At 39.4% G+C, this 21,441-nt stretch overlaps 1 protein-coding gene across 4 annotated transcripts; it reads left to right on the top strand.

Moving 5' to 3' along the window:
• The first annotated feature begins 850 nt into the window (after positions 1-850).
• DEPDC1 (DEP domain containing 1) lies at positions 851-21,347 on the top strand. Of its 4 annotated transcripts, XM_049808687.1 has the most exons (13): positions 851-929; positions 1,700-1,965; positions 2,692-2,842; positions 4,032-4,150; positions 4,579-4,709; positions 5,028-5,075; positions 8,345-8,485; positions 8,972-9,850; positions 10,470-10,642; positions 11,608-11,784; positions 12,061-12,246; positions 20,563-20,655; positions 21,300-21,347. In XM_049808687.1, exons 1-13 carry the CDS (start codon positions 882-884, stop codon positions 21,303-21,305), a joined length of 2,418 nt encoding a protein of 805 aa, XP_049664644.1. In that variant the 5' UTR covers positions 851-881; the 3' UTR covers positions 21,306-21,347. The 4 variants fall into 4 exon arrangements, with proteins under 4 accessions (XP_049664644.1, XP_049664642.1, XP_049664646.1 ...); XM_049808685.1 differs by lacking the exons at positions 20,563-20,655; positions 21,300-21,347 and adding an exon at positions 15,445-16,492; XM_049808689.1 differs by lacking the exons at positions 8,972-9,850; positions 20,563-20,655; positions 21,300-21,347 and adding an exon at positions 15,445-16,492.
• Positions 21,348-21,441: the final 94 nt, after the last annotated feature.

Raw genomic sequence — 21,441 nt, forward strand, 5'->3', positions numbered from 1 at the left:
AACCCCCCCAAACCTGCAAATGCTATGCTATTGCAATGGTTTTTGGCATTAGTTTTTGTTGGTGGTTTTGGGGCTGGGTTTTTTGGGTTTTTTTTTGGGGGGGGGCGCTGCTCTCTAGTATACTGTATCTGTAGGAAATCAACAGGATGAGCCAGGGTAGATGAAAGAATGTGTTTTCTTCTGAAAGCAGTTAGCGTATGTGTTAGTCTCACAGGACCTAAGAAACATGTAAACCACACCTGCCTCTTGAAGCGTTGTCTGTGAAAACACTCCGAAAACTGAGATGAGTCGCGAGTTGGCTTTTTTCCCTCATCTTAACAAATGGCCAAGGTGAGCTTCTGAGAAGATGCAAGCTTTTACACCTCTGTTCAGGACTGACCCGTGGCTGCTTCATGTGCCTGTACGTGGCTTCTACCACACTCTATACTGGTAGAGAAGGCGGGAATCTCGGCCCTCGGCTGAGGGGTACAGCCGCCGCCTGAGCAACTCCCGTGCAGGCTGCGACACTGAGGGACAGCTTAGCTCAGGGAGAAAACAGTGAATTAAGGGCTTGACGAATGCCACACGAGCTCTGCGGCCGCCTGGGAGACACTAATACTCCTATTGGGAGGGCGCAGGACCTACGAGCCACCACCTCTCCCTCCCGCCTTCCCTGAGGCGGCGGCCGCCCGGGCTTTCCCTCAGGCCGCCAACGCCTGCGTCACGCCAGGCGGCACGTGCCCCCACCCCCACCCCGGCCTCGCCCAATCCGCTTCCGCGGGCGGCTCGCGCAGAGGATTCAAACGGCGGCGGCCGTTGGGCCGCGCGGAGCAGGGCGGGCGGCCGGCCGGAGGGAGGGCGGGCGGGAAGGAAGGACGGCGGGAGGGCTGCGCCTCAGCGAGATGGAGAGCCGGCCGGCCGCCCCGGGGCCCTACCGCGCCACCAAGCTGGTGAGGATCGGCGTGCTTGGGGGTGCGGAGCCGGCCGGGGCGGCCTGGCCGTGGGCTCTGGGTTTTTCGGGGCGGGTTTGTGGGGTGGGAGGAGGAGGAGGAGGAAAGTCGGTTGCTGCCGCGGGGCCCGGGCCTCCCGTCAGCCCGGGTCTCTGCCTCACGGGTGAAGCACAAATTAATATTAACGGCTGCCACCCGACGTAAGGGATCCCGAGACCCTCCCTGGTTAGGGCCTGCGGCGGTGGCAGCGCCTTGCGCCTTGAAAACGGGGCGACAGCTTGGGAAGAGGAGCCCGCTAATTATAGCGTGTCACCTCATTTTGTGCGAGTAAATAGGGAAGGAGGAAGATACTTTAAAACTGGTGTTTATGTGCTCTGACAGCTGGATTCATCTCATGTCTGAGCGCTGCTCCGAATTTGAAGGCTGTGGTTTGACAGCGCCTCGGGAGATGCAGTTGATGTAAATGCTGGGCATGTGCCGACTGGGTCAATAAAACTCGTTATGTTTGTGAAACTCTAACCTTGTTTTCGGTTACAGAAGAATGAGATAAAAACCCAAGTGAAATGTCTACCTGTTCTTTAATCTGAACTTTAATGTTTCTATATTAATACTACTACTGTGTTATTTAGTGTAACTATCAATCTTTGTTAGTATTAATGTTGTGACTTCCTTTATATGCTTATAGTCAATAATATTGCTTTAATTGATACTTAAAGTGATCAACTTCAGGTTTTAATCTCACACTCTTTGCTGTTTTGTTTCCCATGCAGTGGAATGAAATTACAAAGTATTTCCGAGCCGGCATGCCATTAAGGAAACACAGGCAACATTTCAAAAAACATGGAAGCTGTTTTACTGCGTCAGAAGCTGTAGAATGGCTCCATGAAGTATTAAGGAATAACAGTAACTTTGGTCCTGAAGTTACTAGGCAGCAGACTGTTCAGTTATTAAGAAAGTTTCTCAAGAATCATGTAATTGAAGATATAAAAGGGAGATGGGGATCTGAAAACTTAGAAGACAATGGTGTGCTGTACAGGTACTGCAATGAAGACCAGTTAAAAGAGCTCTTCAGGTTGAGAACTGTATTTAAAAATCTGAGTGCTCAGTTTCTCAAAAATATCTTGCTTTGAGTTGAGCAGTTAGGCCAAAACTCAATTATTAGCACCATTTTACTCCACTCACTGTTTTACTTTACTCCGACTTGCACTGTTTTACTTTACTCCGACTTGCACTGTTTTACTTTACTCCGACTTGCAGTATCAACCATATATCCTGTATGCTAAGGGCTGTTTCCATGCTTTTGTCTAGCCAAGTTTTTCAGTGGCATGCACGCTGCTCTCAAGTGCTTTGGAGGGGAGCCAAGGGGAATTTACTGTAGCAGCTGCATGCTGTGCTACCAGTCCCGTGTTTACTTCTCTTGTACGTTTTACAGAAAGTCCAAGTGGGAAACAGTCTTTCCTAAGTCATTAAATTAAAGGTATTAATGCCCCTCACTTCTCAAATTCTGCTCTCAGTGCTGTATAAATATTTGAGTATCTTCAACTTGACTTTGGAATCAAGAAAAGTAGCCCAAAGCTAATTTATAGTATGAAAATGTTAAACAGTGTTCTGAAGAGAAAATTTCACCATCTTTTCTTTTTACTTTCCTGAATCTTTTCACAGTCTTAGGGAATTACACTGATAGGGTATGGTTTTCGTTAAGTGACTTCTTATATTTTTAATCTATTCTCAATGTATTTAACATCTCTCCTATTCATTACAGATTTCCTTCAACATCTCCAGTTAAACCTCTGCCAAGTTCATGTCCACCAAAAGAGAACTTGGAAAACTTCTCTAGAGACAAGGAAAGACTTTTTAAACTGCCGCATTTATCCAGGAGAACTTTTAAAAAACATGAGTTACTACAGTCTCTGGTAATATCTTGCCTTTCTTACATAATTGTAGTTGCCGTGTAATTTCTTTATTCTTGAAAAAAGCAAACACCCAGAAGCAATCGTCTTTTAGTGAAACTGTTCTGTTGTGTCATCTTCCCTTCTAGCTGAAAAAAATGTATTGGTAGGTTCTTCTAGATAGTGAAATAGAACATTTATATTGGTATTATAGAAAGATGCAGTTATATTTTATAATGAAGTGTCTTGGTGACGTGTGCTGTTTCTCTTCTTGCATGTACAAAAAGAAATTTTGCTAAATGGCCCATAAATATTCAAGCAAAACTGTAACACGCCATTTTTGAAACTCTAAGCAAGTGAAAGGGATTACGCATTTGACAGGAGAAATTAAGTATGCTCTTAAACCTGTAAGAACCTGTTTTCTAATCTTTGTATTGGCAATAGGTTTGTTGGGAAGGGAAATTAGGGTAGGGCTGTTGGTAAAGTGTTATTGAAGCAGAAAGAAGGGTCATTTGACCCCCCCCATCCACTGTAGTATAGGGCTAATTTTGCATCAATATGACCTGGGATTACACAGTTTTAATTGTGTATATATGTGTAAGCAATTGAGCATCTTGTGTAGTCAGTATGGGAGGTATTTTTGTTTTATTTTGGATTGTTTTCTTTGTTTTGTCTCCTTCAGTGCAGAATTATGCCTGCTACAGTATTTTAAAGTATTAGGAGGGCTGGAAGGTAGAGTTCTAGAAATTATTGGGACAATATGTTCCTGTTGAAACTTAATATATTTTTTTCATTTAGGACAAGTAAAAGGCACAAATTATTTAACTGTTCTGCTTACTTTTTGAAAAAGATTCAATGTGAGTGTTTAGCCCTTTATTCTTTGAGATTTGGGGGTATGTACGTACTTTCTGAATTTAGACTGTGATCCTAAAGGAGAATGCTTCGCCTACTAATACATTTGGATTTGATGTATTTCTATCTTTTAAATTGCTGACTTCTGAGTTGATTAGGTCTTTTTCATAGTGTCTTTTTTTTTGCTTTTAGTTGGGTATGCTTACATTTCAGTGCTGAGACTGTTAAGGTTACTCCCTCAATCATGTTTTAGAATTTAATATTCTGCAGAATGCCCTAGACTTTTGAGAACAATTTTTACTTAATTTTGAATTATCTTAAGAGGCTTGTTTATCTTATGGTAGAAACCACTTATTTTCAGGAAAACTTAGAAAAAACAAACCCAGATATAATAGAGGAAAACAAGGAAGACATTCTGCATAGGAAGGAAATAAGCCACGAATATGTGCAAGAAACTTGGAGAAATATAATTCTAATACAGTAAGTATTAAATTGTAAAAAGTACCTTCTTGTATATGTGCTTTGGGCATGTAATGGCCCAATCAAGCTTTTGGCTTGCAAATTTTAAAATTATGTTTCAGGTTTAATGGGTTTTTTACTAACTATTGTTTACATATGCTTTCTCATGTATTTATTAACATTGGATTGTTGTATTTAAGAAACTTATTGAAATCTATTGTTGCTGGTGTTGAAGTATATTTCAAGTATCATAGATGCTCGTTCTTAATGGGTTTTGGTGTTTGTCCCAGAAAAAAGTGTGTCCTCAAATTGTTCTTCTGGAAGTGTGAATTTATTAAACAGCAAACTAGCTTATCAAGTAACCGGTGTTTGAATAGTACAGAAAGAACTTGTTTTCATTCATTACTAGCAAACCTTTTAGACAACATCTGCTCTTTTCCACCCCACAGTTTGCAAACCATTTTAGGCGTCCCATCTTTGGAAGAAGTCTTGCAGCCAACACAGATAGTTCCTGAGTACATCATATACAATATGACTAACACGAGCAAACATGGTGTTGTTATTTTGCAGAACAAATCAGGTAAGATTTTGTTTGTTTGTTTCCTGTTTTTGCTTAAAGATTCTGTATGGTGCATTGTAACAAACAGTAAATGATATTCAAAACAATATGTTTCATGGTCTGTCTTTTACACTTTTTTCCAAACTAGAGCACAGTTCAGTATGTTTGTCTAGAAGGTTTTGTAAGTGTATTGCATTCACACTTAAATTACACGTGTGTAGCAATATTTTAAATTAGTTTTAAATTTTATCTTTTATATTTATTACATGTGTGCCATTATTTGTATCAGTTAAGTCTTTGGGTTTATGTATAAATACTGTACTTGTTTGTTTGTTTTAGAAGACCTCCCTCACTGGGTGTTGTCAGCTATGAAATGCCTCGCATACTGTAAGTCACTGAATAGCCTTCAAGTTCCAGAAACCTATTTTGAGGTGAAAGTGAAATATATTTGCATGTTAATGTCAATTGTGATGTTTCATTTTGGAAATCCAAATAATCTAAGTGCCTTGATCTGTTGAGAAGGGATGAAAGCAATACATGGCAAATTATTGCACAGAAATGTAACCTAAAAGAGTTGATGCATGTTAAATATGTTATATTTCAGGCAACCAAGATATCAGTCCTTTAGGAGTCTAGCTAGTTATCCTGCTTTTAGGTTGCATTGTCTGATTCTGCATATGAGTTTTTGGCAATATGAACAGATTAAATTAGTGGAATAAGAGGGGCTTTGGTGTTCCTTAATCCATGAAATGTATGGGAGAATTAATTAAACTAAGCCTTCAGTGGAAGCATGCTGTCTGAGGCCATGAAAAAGTTAAGGACTGTTTTTTACACAAATAATTCCTATTAACAAAGAGTCAGGCAGGGAGAGAACCTGAGTGGTTGGGCAAAACATGTGTGGTTTCTTCTAATGCAGGTTTTCAGAAGTAAAGGGGCTTTCCTTTTCCAGTTACTGGCTTTGAGCTGGACTAAAACAGTTCCTGCATCTCATATTAAACTGGGGAGGCCAATTCACAGAAAACCAGTTGTCTTAGAAGAAATCAAACAAAATTTTGCAAAGGATTTGAGACAAAAGCATGTTCCTATAGTCAGCTTTATTACTAAATTTGTCATGAGAACAGAAGGAAGAGTTCCACTCACTTGTTCTTGGATCCTGGACTTGGAGTATAGCTCCTCTTGTACTTCCTTATCTGCTTCCCCACCTTTTTCTTAAACTGTCTTTAGAAAAAACTTATGCTTAAAACCCAGTAAGATACCTTTATAGTTCAGCTGTGGAAAATGAAGGGCTTCAATGCCTTACCAATCACTGTGTGGCAGATGAGATGGATTTTTAAAGTCAGACTGTTTTTTAGCTGTTTAATGTGTTGTGTGACAGAACTGAACTTTCATTGTTTGCAGATGGAGAGTCAGTCTGCATGCCTCCCTTGTTTTGGTATTAATGTATGAAATACCAAGCAGCGAAACTGAAAGTGGTTATAACTTACAGAAAACCTAGTGCTTCTCTGTTTTGTTTTCTTTGTGTATCTGCTTAAATGTAAAACTTAGTAAGGCATGATGTTAAATCTTAAGTTTCAGAAAAGAAGCATCAGTTACCTAAGGCATCAGTGTTATGTGTACTTGAGCAGCTGCCTTGGAATTACTGGGAATGTATTTACTGTGGAGTAATACAATTAACATAGGTTTTCACACATGGAGGGAGTGGGGGAGTACTTTCTCAATGAACCTATGAAGTTCAGTTTTTAATGGCTCAGTCTGATGTGGATTCTCTTGCTAATAAAGGAGTGGTTTTGTTCTTCAGCATGTGCTGTAGCAGACCTGTGTGGTACTAATCGCCTTTTTCCTTTACAGTGCCATTGATTTTTATGCAGCTTCACAGAACCTAACTGCCTTTGAGGCTTCCTTTGTCAGATGTGTTTGAAATTGTGTTACAAACACATACAGATCACAATTTGTAAGCTTTGCATCTCTATGAAGCAGGCTTTGAAAAGATTCTGCAGAAGCAGAGGACAATTAAGACTGACACCCCCCCACACACACCCCAAAAAAAAACCCCAACCCTGCCTCTTTAAATGGCTAACAGGGCATGCTAGAGTTAGATGAGTGCCTCAAATGAAATCAGAGATGATGAGCTCTTTTTATATGTGTGCTTGCTCTGCTGTTTAAGTCTTGCCCTGATTCCTGGCAGTCTCCTTCATTGGTTCCCCTCAAAGCTATAGTAGCTATAACGTGGTTGGATGGTGTTTATACATCAGTATATATCTCTAGCTGCTCAGTGGAACTGTGGTAGGGGTCCATGCAGGGTTAGTGTGGTTTCAGAAGTTCAGTTTGTAGCATATGCACTTGTGAAAATGACACCCCCCCCCCCTTTTTTTTTCCCTTCAACATGACACTTTTTATTCAGCTGCATTCCCAAATATATAGAGCCTCTTACCTGAAGAGCACTGTTAGGTAAAGCAGAACAGGGAAGAGCTTGGTGAGTGGATTAAATTAAAGTGGAAAATGTAGCTGAGCACTGGTCTTTGAGCACTTCAATACCTTAATTCTCACATCAGTACTGTATTTAGAACTGATAGGTCTTTGTATTCATGAGATGAAAACTGCAGGCAACCTTTCTGGTTTTTTTTAATTCTCAATTTTTAATTTGAGTGGATTAGTTCAAGTGGAGATTTTATCTCTGCATCTGCTAGCTATACTGTAACCAAATGATTAAGGCGGTAGTTACTTTGCCCAGTGAAAACTAAAAATATGTACACTGGCAGGGGGAATACTGCTCTACTATATATATATATATATTTTAGTGTAGTAAGGTGATTATGATTATAAAGTTTGATCATATTAAAAGTTAAATTTTCCCAGGTTCTATGTGTAATTAAAACTGCCATCTCCTAATTCATTAAAATTGGCTTTGTAAGGTAGCTTATTTAATTTGTAGGAGTTTGGTGGAGTATGATAACATTAGGGTTAAAAGATCTATACAATGTCAAATTTTATTCATACCAGGACCCCTTTCATTCATTCTTTTTCTTGTCTGTAGCAACGTGGTCAAGGTTTATTAACCAGATCTCCTGGATTATTGGATTGTTTATCTGTCTACTTCTGAAGAAAAGATCCACCATGGGAGTAGTGGTGAACAAAACTTTCTCTTGGTGAACTGTTTGAAAAGAGGAGGTCCCCACAAAGGGAAAAGATGCTGACCAGCTCTGTTTGGCCTATGCGTAAAGCAACATGTATATACATTGGTGGGCTTCTCAGCACACTCATCCAAGTTGGTCATAGCATGAGCTCCTTGATCTGGAAGCTAGAGCTCCCTGTGGGAGAACTGAGATTACTGTAGTTTGGAAGTTTGTGATTATCTTGCTGAGGAACCTATAAAGGGCATAAATGAGTTTTCATTTATTTTCTTGGTGTGGAACAGCATGTTGAAACTGAGTACAACTCCTCAGTGGCTATCTGGAATATTTTATACTGTTTTTGCGTACAAGTGGTATAGTGCTGAACTAAACTAAATATTTGTATATTGCTGGCATGATTCTTTTCTTGTGAAACAGTCATTCCTACAAGAACAAACTTATGTTCACTTTTTAATTATTATTTTTTTTAATAATGGAGTTGAGAGTAAATACTTTTGTGAATTTTCTTTCTTCACCTCTTTTTAGGGCCTAGAAATAATGACATGAGCCAACCAACTTACAGTGGGTTTGAACGGGATGTATTCAGAACGGTTGCTGATTACTTTCTCAATCTCCCTGAACCATTACTTACTTTTGAGTACTATGAACTTTTTGTTAATATTTTAGGTATGTATGAATATAGAAATAATCAGTGCAAGCTATAAGTTTATATCAACTGGGGAACAAATCTGTAATTCAAAGCAGACCTTGACCCCCTAATCTGTATGGCAGCTTGACTCTGAGGAATATCATCAATGCTATCATTCTGTATTACAATATTAACTGAAATGCAGCTCTGTCTCATAATATCCTATATAAATTGCTGTCTGAGCTAACATTCTAAATATGCAATAACCATAATTTAAAAATATGTGCTTGTTCTGCCAGTTCCTCACTATTGCAGTGTTAACTTTATTCTTGCCTGTTGGTTGCAGTTATCTTGTTAGATTGCTTTTGGACTAAGCTAAATTTTTCTTAGGTTTTACTAACTGAGTCAACTATAAATTAGTGTCTTTATAGTTGTTGTCTTCTCTGCTCAGTTAGCAACTTTCTTTCTGAGCTTGTTCGTTTTCATACCACTTGCATCTTAACTTATATTTCATTTTCTGATAGTTATGTGTGGCTACATCACAATTCCAGATATATGCAGTGGAAAACATTCTGTCCAAGATGAGAAATGTGACCCACAACCTTCAAAAACTCTTCACTTGAACTCTTTCAAGTCAACTGAATGTCTTCTTCTAAGCCTGCTTCGCAAAGAGCCTGACAAAAAAAAGAAAGACTATGAAGCTTCCAGGAAGTCTTCTTCAGAAGAGCTAGCTATTGAAAAACAACGTGCAAAGAAATTGCAGCAATATAAACTGACATGTAAACAAGGTAGTGCTGATAATCTAATAGGAGGAAGTTGTCAAAATCTTTCAGGTTTCAGGAATGAACAAGATCCACCTCAAGCATTTAGGACAAGATGTTACTCTTTGGAGAGAATTGGAGATGCTACTTCAAGTGTATGTAATAAAGGAGAAGCTGATTCCCTCAGGCAAAGTGATGTGAACACCATCCTGGGCACAAGAAATGGAAAACAGTCACTACCGTATGAGCATAAAGCTAATTCTGTATTGGGGCTTGGTTTTGATAACACATGTCAAAAACAAACCCATGGTATCAAGAGAGTGTCTGCCTCAACTCTTCAGAATAAAGATCTATTTAATGAAAATCACGGATCGAAGCAAATATGCAGGTCTCTGAGTTTACTTGGCAAGAGAGGCTCCAAAAGTTGCACTAGCATTAATGTACCAGTTGCTGAAATCACAGTAAAGCCAAGGTCTCAATTTTGTGGGCAAGGAAAACCAAATACCTCTGGTGTGGCTTCTTCAGTGGACGTCAGGACTGAGGTTTCTGATATCACCGTCAAAAAAAGACTCTGCAAAAGTACCACAGAACTCTCAGAATACTCTTTCACTCACTCTTCTTATATGTTGACTGGCACGCAAAGTAAGATGGCTTTCTGAAGCATGTGGTATTGGCTTATTGCGTTGTCTAACTAATCTCTGCTTCCTTAATATTTGTCACTGTTGCTAGGTTTTTTGATATGCATATAACATCACCTGTGAGGTTTTAAAAAAAATAAAAAAATTCTGGTTGCTACATTGCTCTGTCTAAAGGCAGTCTTTCCTACCTCTGCTAACAAATAGTAGCATGTAGTATCTTTGGAGTCTTAAACTTGATGTGTCAGTAATTCACCTTTCTGTTCAGGTAAGTCGTAAGTAATTCTGACCTAGACACTGTTTAAGAGTGAGGCAGGGCGTTTGCACAGACCTGCCTGTTGAAGGAGATGTCTCTTTCTGGTCTTTGAAACACGTTTTCTGGAAATACTTCTGTGAATAATGTTAGTGTCACTTCTTAATTGTACGAGCAGTTTATCATAATGAAGCAAGTTGAGCGTGACCACACAAAAAAAGGCCATGTAACATTATCTATTATGTTACAGCTGATTTCTATGAAACATAGATTATTGTCCTTGGAAAAAAAAGAAATTTCTGGTACTGAGATAAAAATATCCTGAAAGTTTGTTCAAGTCTTAATGACAGCTGTCTTTATAATTAACTTGTAGATCTCCTTCAGCCTCATTTAGAAAGAATTGCCATTCAAGCACTACAGATATGTTGTTTGTTGCTTCCGCCACCAAATCGTAGAAAGATTCAGCTCCTAATGCGTATGATCTCTCGGATCAGTGAAAATGTTGATATGCCACGACTGCATGATGCAATGGGCACACGTTCTTTGGTAAGAGAATAAGTGCAGTTATATCTATTTTTTTAAGAATATTGCTGAAGTAACGCTAAGAATGCTAGCTGTATTTCATACTTGAGGTTCTTGGCTCATTGCAATTAAATAGTAATTAACGGGCAATTTTTCATGTCCAGAATGTTTCAAAAACCTGATTTGACGCAAGTGCTTTCTTGTCTCCATCCTAATATATTTCAAATATTGGTGTTGCTTTTGTTTAGTTTGGGAGCAGAAGGGAAATAATTTCTTAAGAGTGCAAATTATTGTTTAGTCTGATTTCTCACCTAACTGCCATTTAACTTAAAAGGTTTTGGCAAAGTGTCTGTAGAAAACCTTTCTTGGGCTAAACACTTGTGTGTGTGAAGTTATGACAAAAACGGTTCCAAAGAAGTAAATTGCCTAGTGAGTTTAAAGACTAGCTTTCAAGGTCTGAGTTCAAGCTTTCATTGGAATGACTAATGATTTTTTGTCAAACAAGATGAGGTAAACCAGCAAAGTATCTGTACATGCTAATTTAAAATAAGCCTACTAAAAGATGGAAATATGAAAGCTGTAAAAATGTTTCTTAAAGCTATTTAAAACTGGATCTTGGTGTGCATTAGGTCTTGGTTAGGTTGGCTCTGCAGGTTTTTTTTATCACCTCACTTGTCTCAAGACAGCTAATTGAAGATGTACACTTTTCTACAGGGGAAGTCTTTTATTATTACCTCTTTAAATATGTATTTCTTAATTGAAAGTACTGTTCAATCCAAAAAAAGTACAAGTCTAAAGTTATAAGAAGCTACTTTATTTCAGATGAGGAAAAAATTATAATTGGTTTTCTTCCTCTCTTGACCAGTGGTGCAGGCAAGAGAGATTGCAATGAAAGTTGGTATTGGAGGATTCATTGTGCCACTTGTGTAGACTGGAAAGAAGGCAAATCCCTCAACTTCACGTACTAATGATCTGCTAAACACTTCTAGATGATACAGACTTTTTCTCGATGCGTGCTCTGCTGTGCAGAAGAAGTAGATCTTGATGAGCTGCTTTCTACACGATTAGTTTCATTTCTAATGGACCATCAACAAGAAATATTTAAAGTACCAACTTACCTGCAGGTTGCAGTGCGAGATCACATAGAATACATGAAGATGGCTCAGGTTGGTGGCATGACAGAAGTTTAAGTTCATTTGCTAATTGCAGAGTATTTGTTACTTCTGAAGGTGGGATGGGAAAACTGCAAATAAACCCACTATATTTTGAATGTGAACTTTTATTAAACTGTTGGTGCAATCATAAATATTAGCTACGTTATAATGTTTTGCGACTCATGATGTCGCTGTAAGTTAGTATGCTTGGATGTTTCTTGGGTACCTTCTTACTGAAGTAGTATATAATCATTTGAGTATATGCAGACCCTTCAACTGTTGTTTCAGTGCAAACATCCAAAGGAAGAAATTTGTGCCATATTGCCAACATATTCATACTGCAAACAAATAACTTCTCAGGAGTTTGAAGAACAAAAGGTTTCTACCTCTCAAGCTGCAGTGACAGAGCTCTTGGAGAACATTATCAAAGATAAAAACCTGTCTGTAAAAGACAAAAAGAAAAAGTTAAAACAGGTAAGAAACTTGGTGAATATTTCTTCTGCTTCTGAAAACACCTTTTTGAGGGAAGGATCTCAGTCACTAGACCCTGGTACAGAACAAGAGCAGACTGTTGTTACATTAGAGGGTAAAGAAGTTTGGCAGAAAATAAACCCCTTTGCATTCCAGCTTGTTCTCAGATATCAGAGGGGCTAGGCGCGGCTAGGCTTAGATTCTGAGTGATGCCCAGTTTGACGCTGTAAGTTTGGTCGCGTTCAATGTATTGAACTACCTTGATCACGAATACATGAATAGTGCAATGTACTTTCAGTCTAGTCATGTTCAATGAACTAACGTGGCCAGACTTAAGGAGCTTGGTTGTATTCAATGAGAACCCTCACAGCTAGATTAATAAATCATGCAGTTTATTGAAGCAACAGAAGTACAGGTTCTTTTGGAATGCTGGTGATAAATACACTGTCTGCAAAGCACATGCAAATAATAATACAGTCGACTGCAAGCACACTAAATTATGGAAAAACTCTATAGAGATTTCCGAGTTTCCCAGGGAAGCACTTGGTATAACTGAGGGTTCAAATCTCACCCAATAGGCGTCACTGTGGGGGGGGAAGAGAGGTTCAGCCTGTCGGCTGATCCCAGAAATCAGTGATGTCCTCATGACTTGTCTATGAAGGTGTCTTCCCTAGCATTCCTCCTCTCTAAAGCCATTTTAATACTATTTTCTTATTTTTAGGTGGAGTTTGAGTGATTCTAGTCATACATACCTTTATTATGATTGGTGTAAAGTCTTCTCACTTTACTTCTGAAGGTATAAGCTAGAGAAATTCAGAGCACATGCTCAGTGAGGAGTGGTTGCACCTTGAAGGCGGGTAGCCTTTGGGGTGGAGGTGCATTTTGGTATTATAATGAGATTATAATGAGCGAATTTCATCCAGAGGACATGACTGACAGAAAATGGAAAAATGCTGGTTCAAGGCTGGCTCAGGATAACAACCATGCGGTTTATCAGTTCCATAGTGCTATCCAGTTCCCATCCCTGTGATGATATCACAGACGCTGGCTGCAGTGTTTCCACTCCACTCTACCTCCCATGTTGTTTCTCAGAGTCAACAAACCAAGCTCCCCTGGTGTTGCTAACATCTAAGGTTGCAGGTTATGTTGCTTAGGGAATTATTATGGAGCAGATTCCTTGCATATCCACTGCATTCCGCCCTGGAGATTTACCTTCTCTTAAGAGGTGGGCGTATCAATAAGTCAGCTCCAGCAATCATTTCACAACTGTGTAGAGAGAAATCTTCGTTTTATAGAAGAGAGCTGTTTATTGGGTTTTGACTGTGTGTTCTGATTAGGATTTTAAAGATGGTGTCTAATACAGCATTTGATACTGCCTGGCAGCAGTGGTGTTCAAATAATGGTTTAAAACCAGTGTAAAATTATTCTAAGATAATGCTTTCCATTACATAATGTGTGATAGAATTATAGAATGGTTTCTTGTGGTGCACTGGCTGTACAAGTTTACTGTTAAAATGCTATAGATTGGCTTAAAATCAATAGGCGATAAAAGCAGTGATTTTTTTTTGCTCAAGCTCTATCTGTTCACAGTTCTGAAACATCGTTTTCTGTGGACTTAGCTTTGTGTTTTGTAACGTGTATATTGCTCAAGATTATCTGGTACTTCTATGGCCTACTAACATATTGCCTAATACTAAAGCTAAAATACAGCAGTTCTGGCAGGATTTAATACTGGAGGGTTTTTCTTTTTTTGGAAAACCTTTGGCAAGTATTTCTGACCAATTGAATAGTATTGTACTTGTCCTAGAATCTCCTAAGCAAGTCTTGTGACTCAAATTTGAAAAAGCAGCTTTTCAGAGCAAGCACATTTCTTTCTCTTTGGTGCCCCTCCCCCAGCTTCTGCAACACTGACTTTCATATGTGTTGTGAAAACTTTCTGGTCCTGTAAAAGCAAAGGCTGGACTTTTGTTCAAGTTCATTAAAACTTCCTGCATGTAAAGAAGAGTATTTAATTACAGTCAATTAAAACTTGGAGTAAGAAAGCAGTAAGAAGTGATACACAGCAGCACTTGAAGCAGGTGAAGTGGGGAGGAAGGAAATAAACTAAAATGCTCTCATAGTAAAACTTGAAGTACATGCTTAAATTTTGGTGAGTTCCCACCAAAGTCCGGAAGCAGCTTGTACTGCAAGGGCCACCTGTTAGCAAAGTTTATTTTTAAAATTTGCAGAGCTATATTGTTATAGTCTTGCCATTTGTGCTGGGATAGCTGGTGATGTGATAAATCACAACTTTTTGGAGCAGTTATTCAGTTCTGATACTTTGAATTGGGCAAGCCAAATACATGGCACGCACTAGAGAGTTAGGTCCAACTTGTACCAATGCTAAAAGTTACAAATGGTGTCATTTTCTATAGGTTGAATCAATTGGCAGAAAGCTGTGGCTGATGCATAATATGTACCATTATTCCTTCCTGAGGCCTTACACAGGAAACAGGCAAAATGTCAAAAACATGTCTCTGAAGCAAGATATTTTTATTTAGCTGTATATCTGCAGAAATTGAAAAATTAACTCCCTTGGTTAAGTATTAAGCTTTCAGCAGATTTTGAAGGTATTCTCTCAGGAAAGCTTAACTTCCATTTAGGTAAAACATTCATCATTGTAATTCTTGAAAGACAGCTTTCCAAGCATAAACAGAATAGATGCCAGTGCTGGCTGGACAGCATGGCTTCACATGGGTAGCTACCGTGCCTTGCTTAGGGGGTGGAATGCTGGTCGTGCTGTTCAAACTGTAAGCAGCGTTGCTGTTACTCAGCTGATGAACAACACGGTGAGCAACTGCAGACTCGTTGCTAACGGAGATCCAGGCAGTTAGAACAGTACAGCATTTGCTCACAGCGCTGTTCCACTCACAGCAGCTAAAAATCCTTGGGAATAAAAAGCGATTAGAAGCTTTTCTCATTTCAACAGATGAAGGGCCTGACAAAATTTGTTTGACTCATTGTTTATCAGTTGTAAACTCATAAGCACGAAGAGCCACGGCTTTGGTCAAGTGTCGCAGCAGAGCTACTTTACATGCTGATAGCCTTGCTCCTCCTGCTGTTATGCATCCTCACGAAGTGATTCATGCTCAAGCCCTGCACAGCTGGAGTTTTTGGTGGAGTCTGATATTTTATTTTATTTTTTGTTTTTGTGTTTTCCAGTTTCAGAAGGAATACCCTTTAATCTACCAGAATAGATTTCCAACTACAGAAAATGAAGCAATGCTATTTGATAACAAACCTACCATCAAACAACCAATGCTTAGCCTAAGAAAACCAAGATTTCGTAGCCTAAGATACTAATTTCACCACACCTCAGCTGCTTATTTATTTTGTGGATGTATGTATGAATGATTTGCCAAAGGGCACTTTCTACAGAAGTTTGATGGTGGCTGTGTGTGTAGAAGAAAAACGTTTACATGGACACTATGTTGAAAGGTGCCAAAATAACTTTTTTTTGTGCAGATAACTTTTGAATGACTGCGAAGAGAGAAATAAATATTTATCTGTTTACAAATTATTACAATATACTATGCTCAGTAAAATAAATGTGAAAATAAGCATGAAGCTATTAGTAACCAAAAATTTATATATGATTTTCATATGGGAAACTAATGATATGCATATTGTTGTAACTTCTTTAATGTCTGTTCAGGAATTTGTGCCATTTATTATAGTTTGTATAGGTTTTTAAATGTCTGTATGTTGTGAATAAGTGCCTTCTTTGTATTCCTAAAATACTTGTCTTTAAACAAATCAATGTTCTTTGAGTTTGGGACTAATTTAAAAGTTGGTTCTATTGTTTCCAAGGGAGCCAGAAATTCACCATAAATAAATGATTGTCTGACTCCATAAAATACTTCTGTTCATCTCATCTGTAAAACTCACATAAGTTTTTGTGTATTTATTTATATTAAAAGTCTTAGGTCTATTTCTGATATTTTCATGGAAAATTTATTTTGGATCTATTGCTGTACTTCTCAAAATAATAGAAGTGATGGATGATAACGTGCAGTGACAACAAATAGAATCAGAATGCACTAAACTTCGCTATTTTGTTTCTACAGTTAAGGGTTTGCTTATTAATTCTGATGGGGCCAAGGCTCCCCCACAAGAGTATAAATCTGCATGAGTATTTCTGTGAGAGAACAATTCAAAGTAAGTGTTTTCATAAAGGAGGTCCCAGTTTAATGTTTAGGCAGATACCCTCCAGGCAAAAAACTAAAAAGTCAGTGAATGATGTTAGTGTTTAATACTGGGCTTGGAGACAAATGGGTGCTGTTCTCTCCTGTATTTGCATCCATCAGGAAAGAAGCCTGAAATCCTTTTTTTTTTTTTTTTTTTGTTTTCCCAAAGAGACACTAACAGTGTGTAGGTGTAAAGCCTGGGCACTCAAGGGAATTTTAAATAAGATTTAATAAAAAAAATCCTTTTCTTCTTAACAGGGTAAAAATAGCGTACTATAGCAAAAAGATGGATGAATCTTTAAGGATTCATTGAAACATTGTTTATATTAAAAGTACTGTCACTTTGGAAAAAAGTCATGCGGAGCTCTAATCAGCCAACATGCCAAGCACGAGCTCTGCCATGAGACCTATGGCTATTGCTGCTTGTAATCTAGAAACAGAACCATTATGTACTGGAAGGACTTCAGGTTCTGGGTATGATAAGGTGTTTTATAGAACAAGCCCTGCGAGTAGGAGCACTAACGGATATGCCTCTCGCTTTCAACACAGTTCTCTTGCCACCTTGTCCTCGCAGTCCAAGGAGAGAAGAATGTGACATGGGAGTTTAGAAACAGGGCTGGTAAGGGTGTAGCTGTATCCATGAGCAGTTAGGAAGTGGGGAGATTGGTTGATAAGTAATGCAGCTGAACTGACAATTTGATATAGGGCAGCTAAAGGTCCTTGGAGGAAATGATGCCACCATGTAAAATACAATCTCTGTAAATTCTCTTGTTAATAACTAGTACTTTTTACATATTCCAATACTGTGCCAGAGTAAGGAACAAAGTGTATCTCCTTTAAGGGCTGGTGGCACTGGACTTTGTTAGCTGTATATATGCAATTCGGGGTCTTCAATGTTTACTGTTCACATGTTGCTGTGCTTGAGCTTCTCAGATGGGTCTGGTCACTTGTCAGACCCACAGTCCAAGCTGTGACCTGTCCCTCGCATAACCAAAGCTGATATTCAGGTGGACTTCTTGCTGCAGAATGCTTTCATGCTGCTCTTCAGTTAAAGGTTTCTTTAAGCTTATATCATCGCAATGAATAACGTGCCACACACTGAAACCATTCTGCATTTGGAATGGTGCCAAAATTGGGTTTTGTTGTGAAGAATTTGTGTCCATGTTACGTTTCAGTTGTAGTATTGCTTCTAGATAAATCTTAAACTGTCTATTTGGGCTGTATTTGCAGAAAAATGGAAGGGATATGCTGCCAGTGTTGGATTGCAGAAGAAGGTATGTTTGAAGTCCAACTTTGTTTTCGCTTTAGGGTTTGGGTTTTTTTATTAAGCAGTTTTGTGCTTTATGGAATCAGCTATTTTTAGAGAGGTGAGTGCTTTTTCTTTGTGTGAGCTGTTTGGTTGTCCGTTGTCTTACACAGTTCTGAGCTGCGCAGTGTAGGCGTATCATTTTGCTTTGTCATGTCTTGCCTGTTCTAGGACAAGAAACAATTGTTATTGTACCTGCATATGCAGACTCTTACAGTAATTGTCATAAAAGCAGTCATTAAAATTAAAGCAAATCTCGACTACTCATCTCGGTACTTGGTTTGGGTTTGGTTTTTTTGGCATCTCCTGGGGAGCTTCCATAATACTCTTGTGCAAATTCATGCTCTGTCTCGGATACTTCATTGTTATGAATGAGGGTCTTGGTTGAGAATTGTCATTTATATCTGACATCTTGGTACGTAACTGCTATGGTCTGCAGCCATGGGACTACACTTCGGTTCTCTCAGGTTCTCCTCTCCCTGGAAAAATGAGGCAAAACCACCTTTCTATTCTGCATCCAATACTTAATTGTACATATAGATATATATATACACACACAATTATATATATATATACCAAATTAGTCTTATGTTAGCTTTATGGTGCGGGGGCGGGGGGTGTTAGTGCAGAAATTTACTTTCAGTTAACTGAGTTATATCTGGCACAATACATATTTTGCAATATATCATTTTGCTCTTTTCCTTATGAGGAGGAAGGCTTTGTAAATGAGAAACCAAGATTAGCCTGGTTTTAGCCTGTATTAGTAGTGCTTTAATGTCCTGTAGATAACTTCACGCTTGCATAGCAGGTAACAGATGTTCCTTCTCTGTAACACCTGTAGTCAACTGCTTTGAAAAATCTATTACCTGCCTAGACTTGCTTCTAATTATTCTCAACCTGTTAAGTGTTGTGTAAATGCTTTATTTATTTATGTGTTCCAGTTAAGTAACTTATTAGGCGAGAAGCTCGCATTTCTTAGGATTTAGCTTTCAAAGGACTGCCCTCATTATTCAGACTTCTTGATCCATGTTATTTAATGTTCCCTTCTAAGGTTTTGAAGGAACTTAACAAAAATATGAATAAATAGACAAATTGACTAGCTATGGGACAATTAAAACATTCAAAATGAATGACAGATACAAATTTAACTTTCATCTAAACCTTTCTTTGAGATATCATTTTCACTTGAGTGAAATTTTTTACTGGAAGGCTTTTATATTTTTTTTCTTTAAGTATTATACTGCAAAAATTACTATTCTGTATGGGGAGCAGTTCATCCGAAGTGAACTTGCGGTCGCCTGCAATCTGTCAGTTGTGTACGAGGTGGTGTAGCTGAATTGCCTGTCCAGGTTTGTTCTGAAAACTGTCACTGCAAGAAGGGACTCCTGGCTGCCTTACGCTGACTCGAGAGGAGAAAACGCTGTCACGGCCCAGCACTGAACCATCCGTGCTGCTCCCGAGGATTCGGACTTAGGCAATGGTTTTACTGGGCTGAGACTGTAGGGTAGGGTGGGCGAGGGGCTTAGTGGCTGGTTCTCAACTTCCAGTCTCTCCCGTATAAAAGACTGTGTGTACGGTGGCTTTTTAACTTCTGTTACGCGAGAATCAGCCTCGTGTAAACTGTTTAGACTTTTTTTTAAAAAAAAAAAAACCACCTTTATGTTGGTTTGAGTATTTTAGTTCACTTGAAAGGGACTACGTTTATTTTAAAAACATGTTCAGCCGACATGTAATTTCTAGCACTGGTTAGTTCTCATGAATAGTCTTGGGCAAATGAGAAGCTGTTCACTCAGCATGTGGCCAATTCAGGTGCAGTCACAGTAGGCTATTTGGGTGTTGAATATGTACTTACTGTTTTGCATACAGAGATCCAAAACTCTCTTCTCTTTTGCTTAAGTGTTTTAGAGCTATTACTTGAGATTGCCATCTGCAGTACCACTTGGTCAGCTGGCAATCGGGGGTAAATAGACTTGTTGCCTCCCTTTTGTGCACAGAAAGGCACGCTGAGATGCTGCTGCTTGTGCTTAGCAGCATGTTTTTTGCTAATCGGTGCCAGTAACTCTTTTTTAGTTATACTAGTTGCAAGAAGGAACAGTTTTTATAATGCTTTGTTAGGTTATATGCTGTTCTTGGTGTTAGTGTGAAACCAGACAAGTTGCTTGGTCTAGTGCTGGCTGGTGTGCAGTGGCACGTGGTGATTCCAAGAAAGCAACTGGTAGAAAACAGCCAGGAGGTTACGTGCATAAAATGTTAATGGCTAATCTCAGCGTTGAGTCATGATGCAACTGTGTACTCCAAATTTAACTGCATGTGGGCAGGAGACAGACAGAAGTGGCAAAATTAATACTTTTAAGGGGAGGGGGGGAAAGACTGAAAATCACAGGATTGTACTTTTGGTGGGAAAGGACCTTCAGAGGTCATTTATCGTAGAATCCTAGAATGGTTTGGGTTGGAAGGGACCTTAAAGATCATCTTATTCCAACCCCCCTGCAATGAGCAGGGACACCTTCCACTGGACCAGGTTGCTCAGAGCCCTGTCCGACCTGACCTGGAAGGTTCCCAGGGATGGGGCATCCACCACCTCTCTGGGCAACCTGTGCCAGTGTTCCACCACCCTCATCGTAAAAAATTTCTTCCTTGTATCTAGTCTGATTTACTTCAAACCCTCTTTAAAATGGGTCTAACTAAATTGGGTTACTCAGGGCCATGTTGAGTCCTAAATACCTCCAAGTTCTGCAGCACAGACTAATAGCGGAGTGCTCTTTGAATTTTATCTTCCCGTACCAGCCTAAAGCATCAAGACGAAAGCTCTCTGAGCAGCCGATGTGGCTCGTCCCTTCTGGCCCAGGCTCCTGGCAGGCAGACGCCGTCCGGGCAAGGGTGAGTGAAAAGGGAGGAGAGCTGTAGGGGCTGGATGGAGGCTGCCCGCGGTGGCTGTCCTTCTTCTAACTCTTGCTGCCAAGTCAGCGGGGCTGGATCCTGCTCGGTGCTGGTAAGATGCAGAAGGAGGAAAATTTGGCTGCTGGTGTGTGGGGCCAGCGACGTTTTTGGATCTCTGCCTCCTGAGCCACTGGAGGAGGATGGGGCCTGGGGAGATGCTGTCGCTGTGGAAACACTGAATTTTCGTGACATCAAAGATTAGAAGGCCGTTTTGAGTCCTTATCCCAGGGTTAATTAAACATCTCCATGTTATTTGCACTGCTAAGAGGCCTTGAGTTTGCACTCAAGTTTCTATTGAATATATTTATTGCTAGGATGCTTCCGCAGACATTACCATATAATTATGGTTGTTTAACATGGAGGGTTAACGGGAGGCCTCAGTCAAAGAGCTCACGAAGGCTCAACTGGGTATGTTGTTTGTCGGTTAAGAGCCTTAAATGAACCCTCAGTCCAAAAAGGAAACTGTATCTTGTAAAGAGGAAACAAACAAAAACAACACAAAAAGAAGCCAACCTTTCACTTAACGGTTGTAGTAGCAGATCGAACATGGGGCTGTTTAATGTCCAATTTTCTCCTTTCACCAGATTTGATCACTGGAGCCCAGCTTGTTTGTACGGGAGAAGTACCCGAAGGTACGTGGTATTACGAAATGCCTTCATCCTGTACCACAGCGGGGGAGAGCAGTAATCTTCCTAATCTCATTAATCTTTGAAATTACTCTTTACA

This window comes from Accipiter gentilis, chromosome 8, assembly GCF_929443795.1.
Source record: "Accipiter gentilis chromosome 8, bAccGen1.1, whole genome shotgun sequence".
Lineage (NCBI taxonomy): Eukaryota > Metazoa > Chordata > Aves > Accipitriformes > Accipitridae > Astur > Astur gentilis.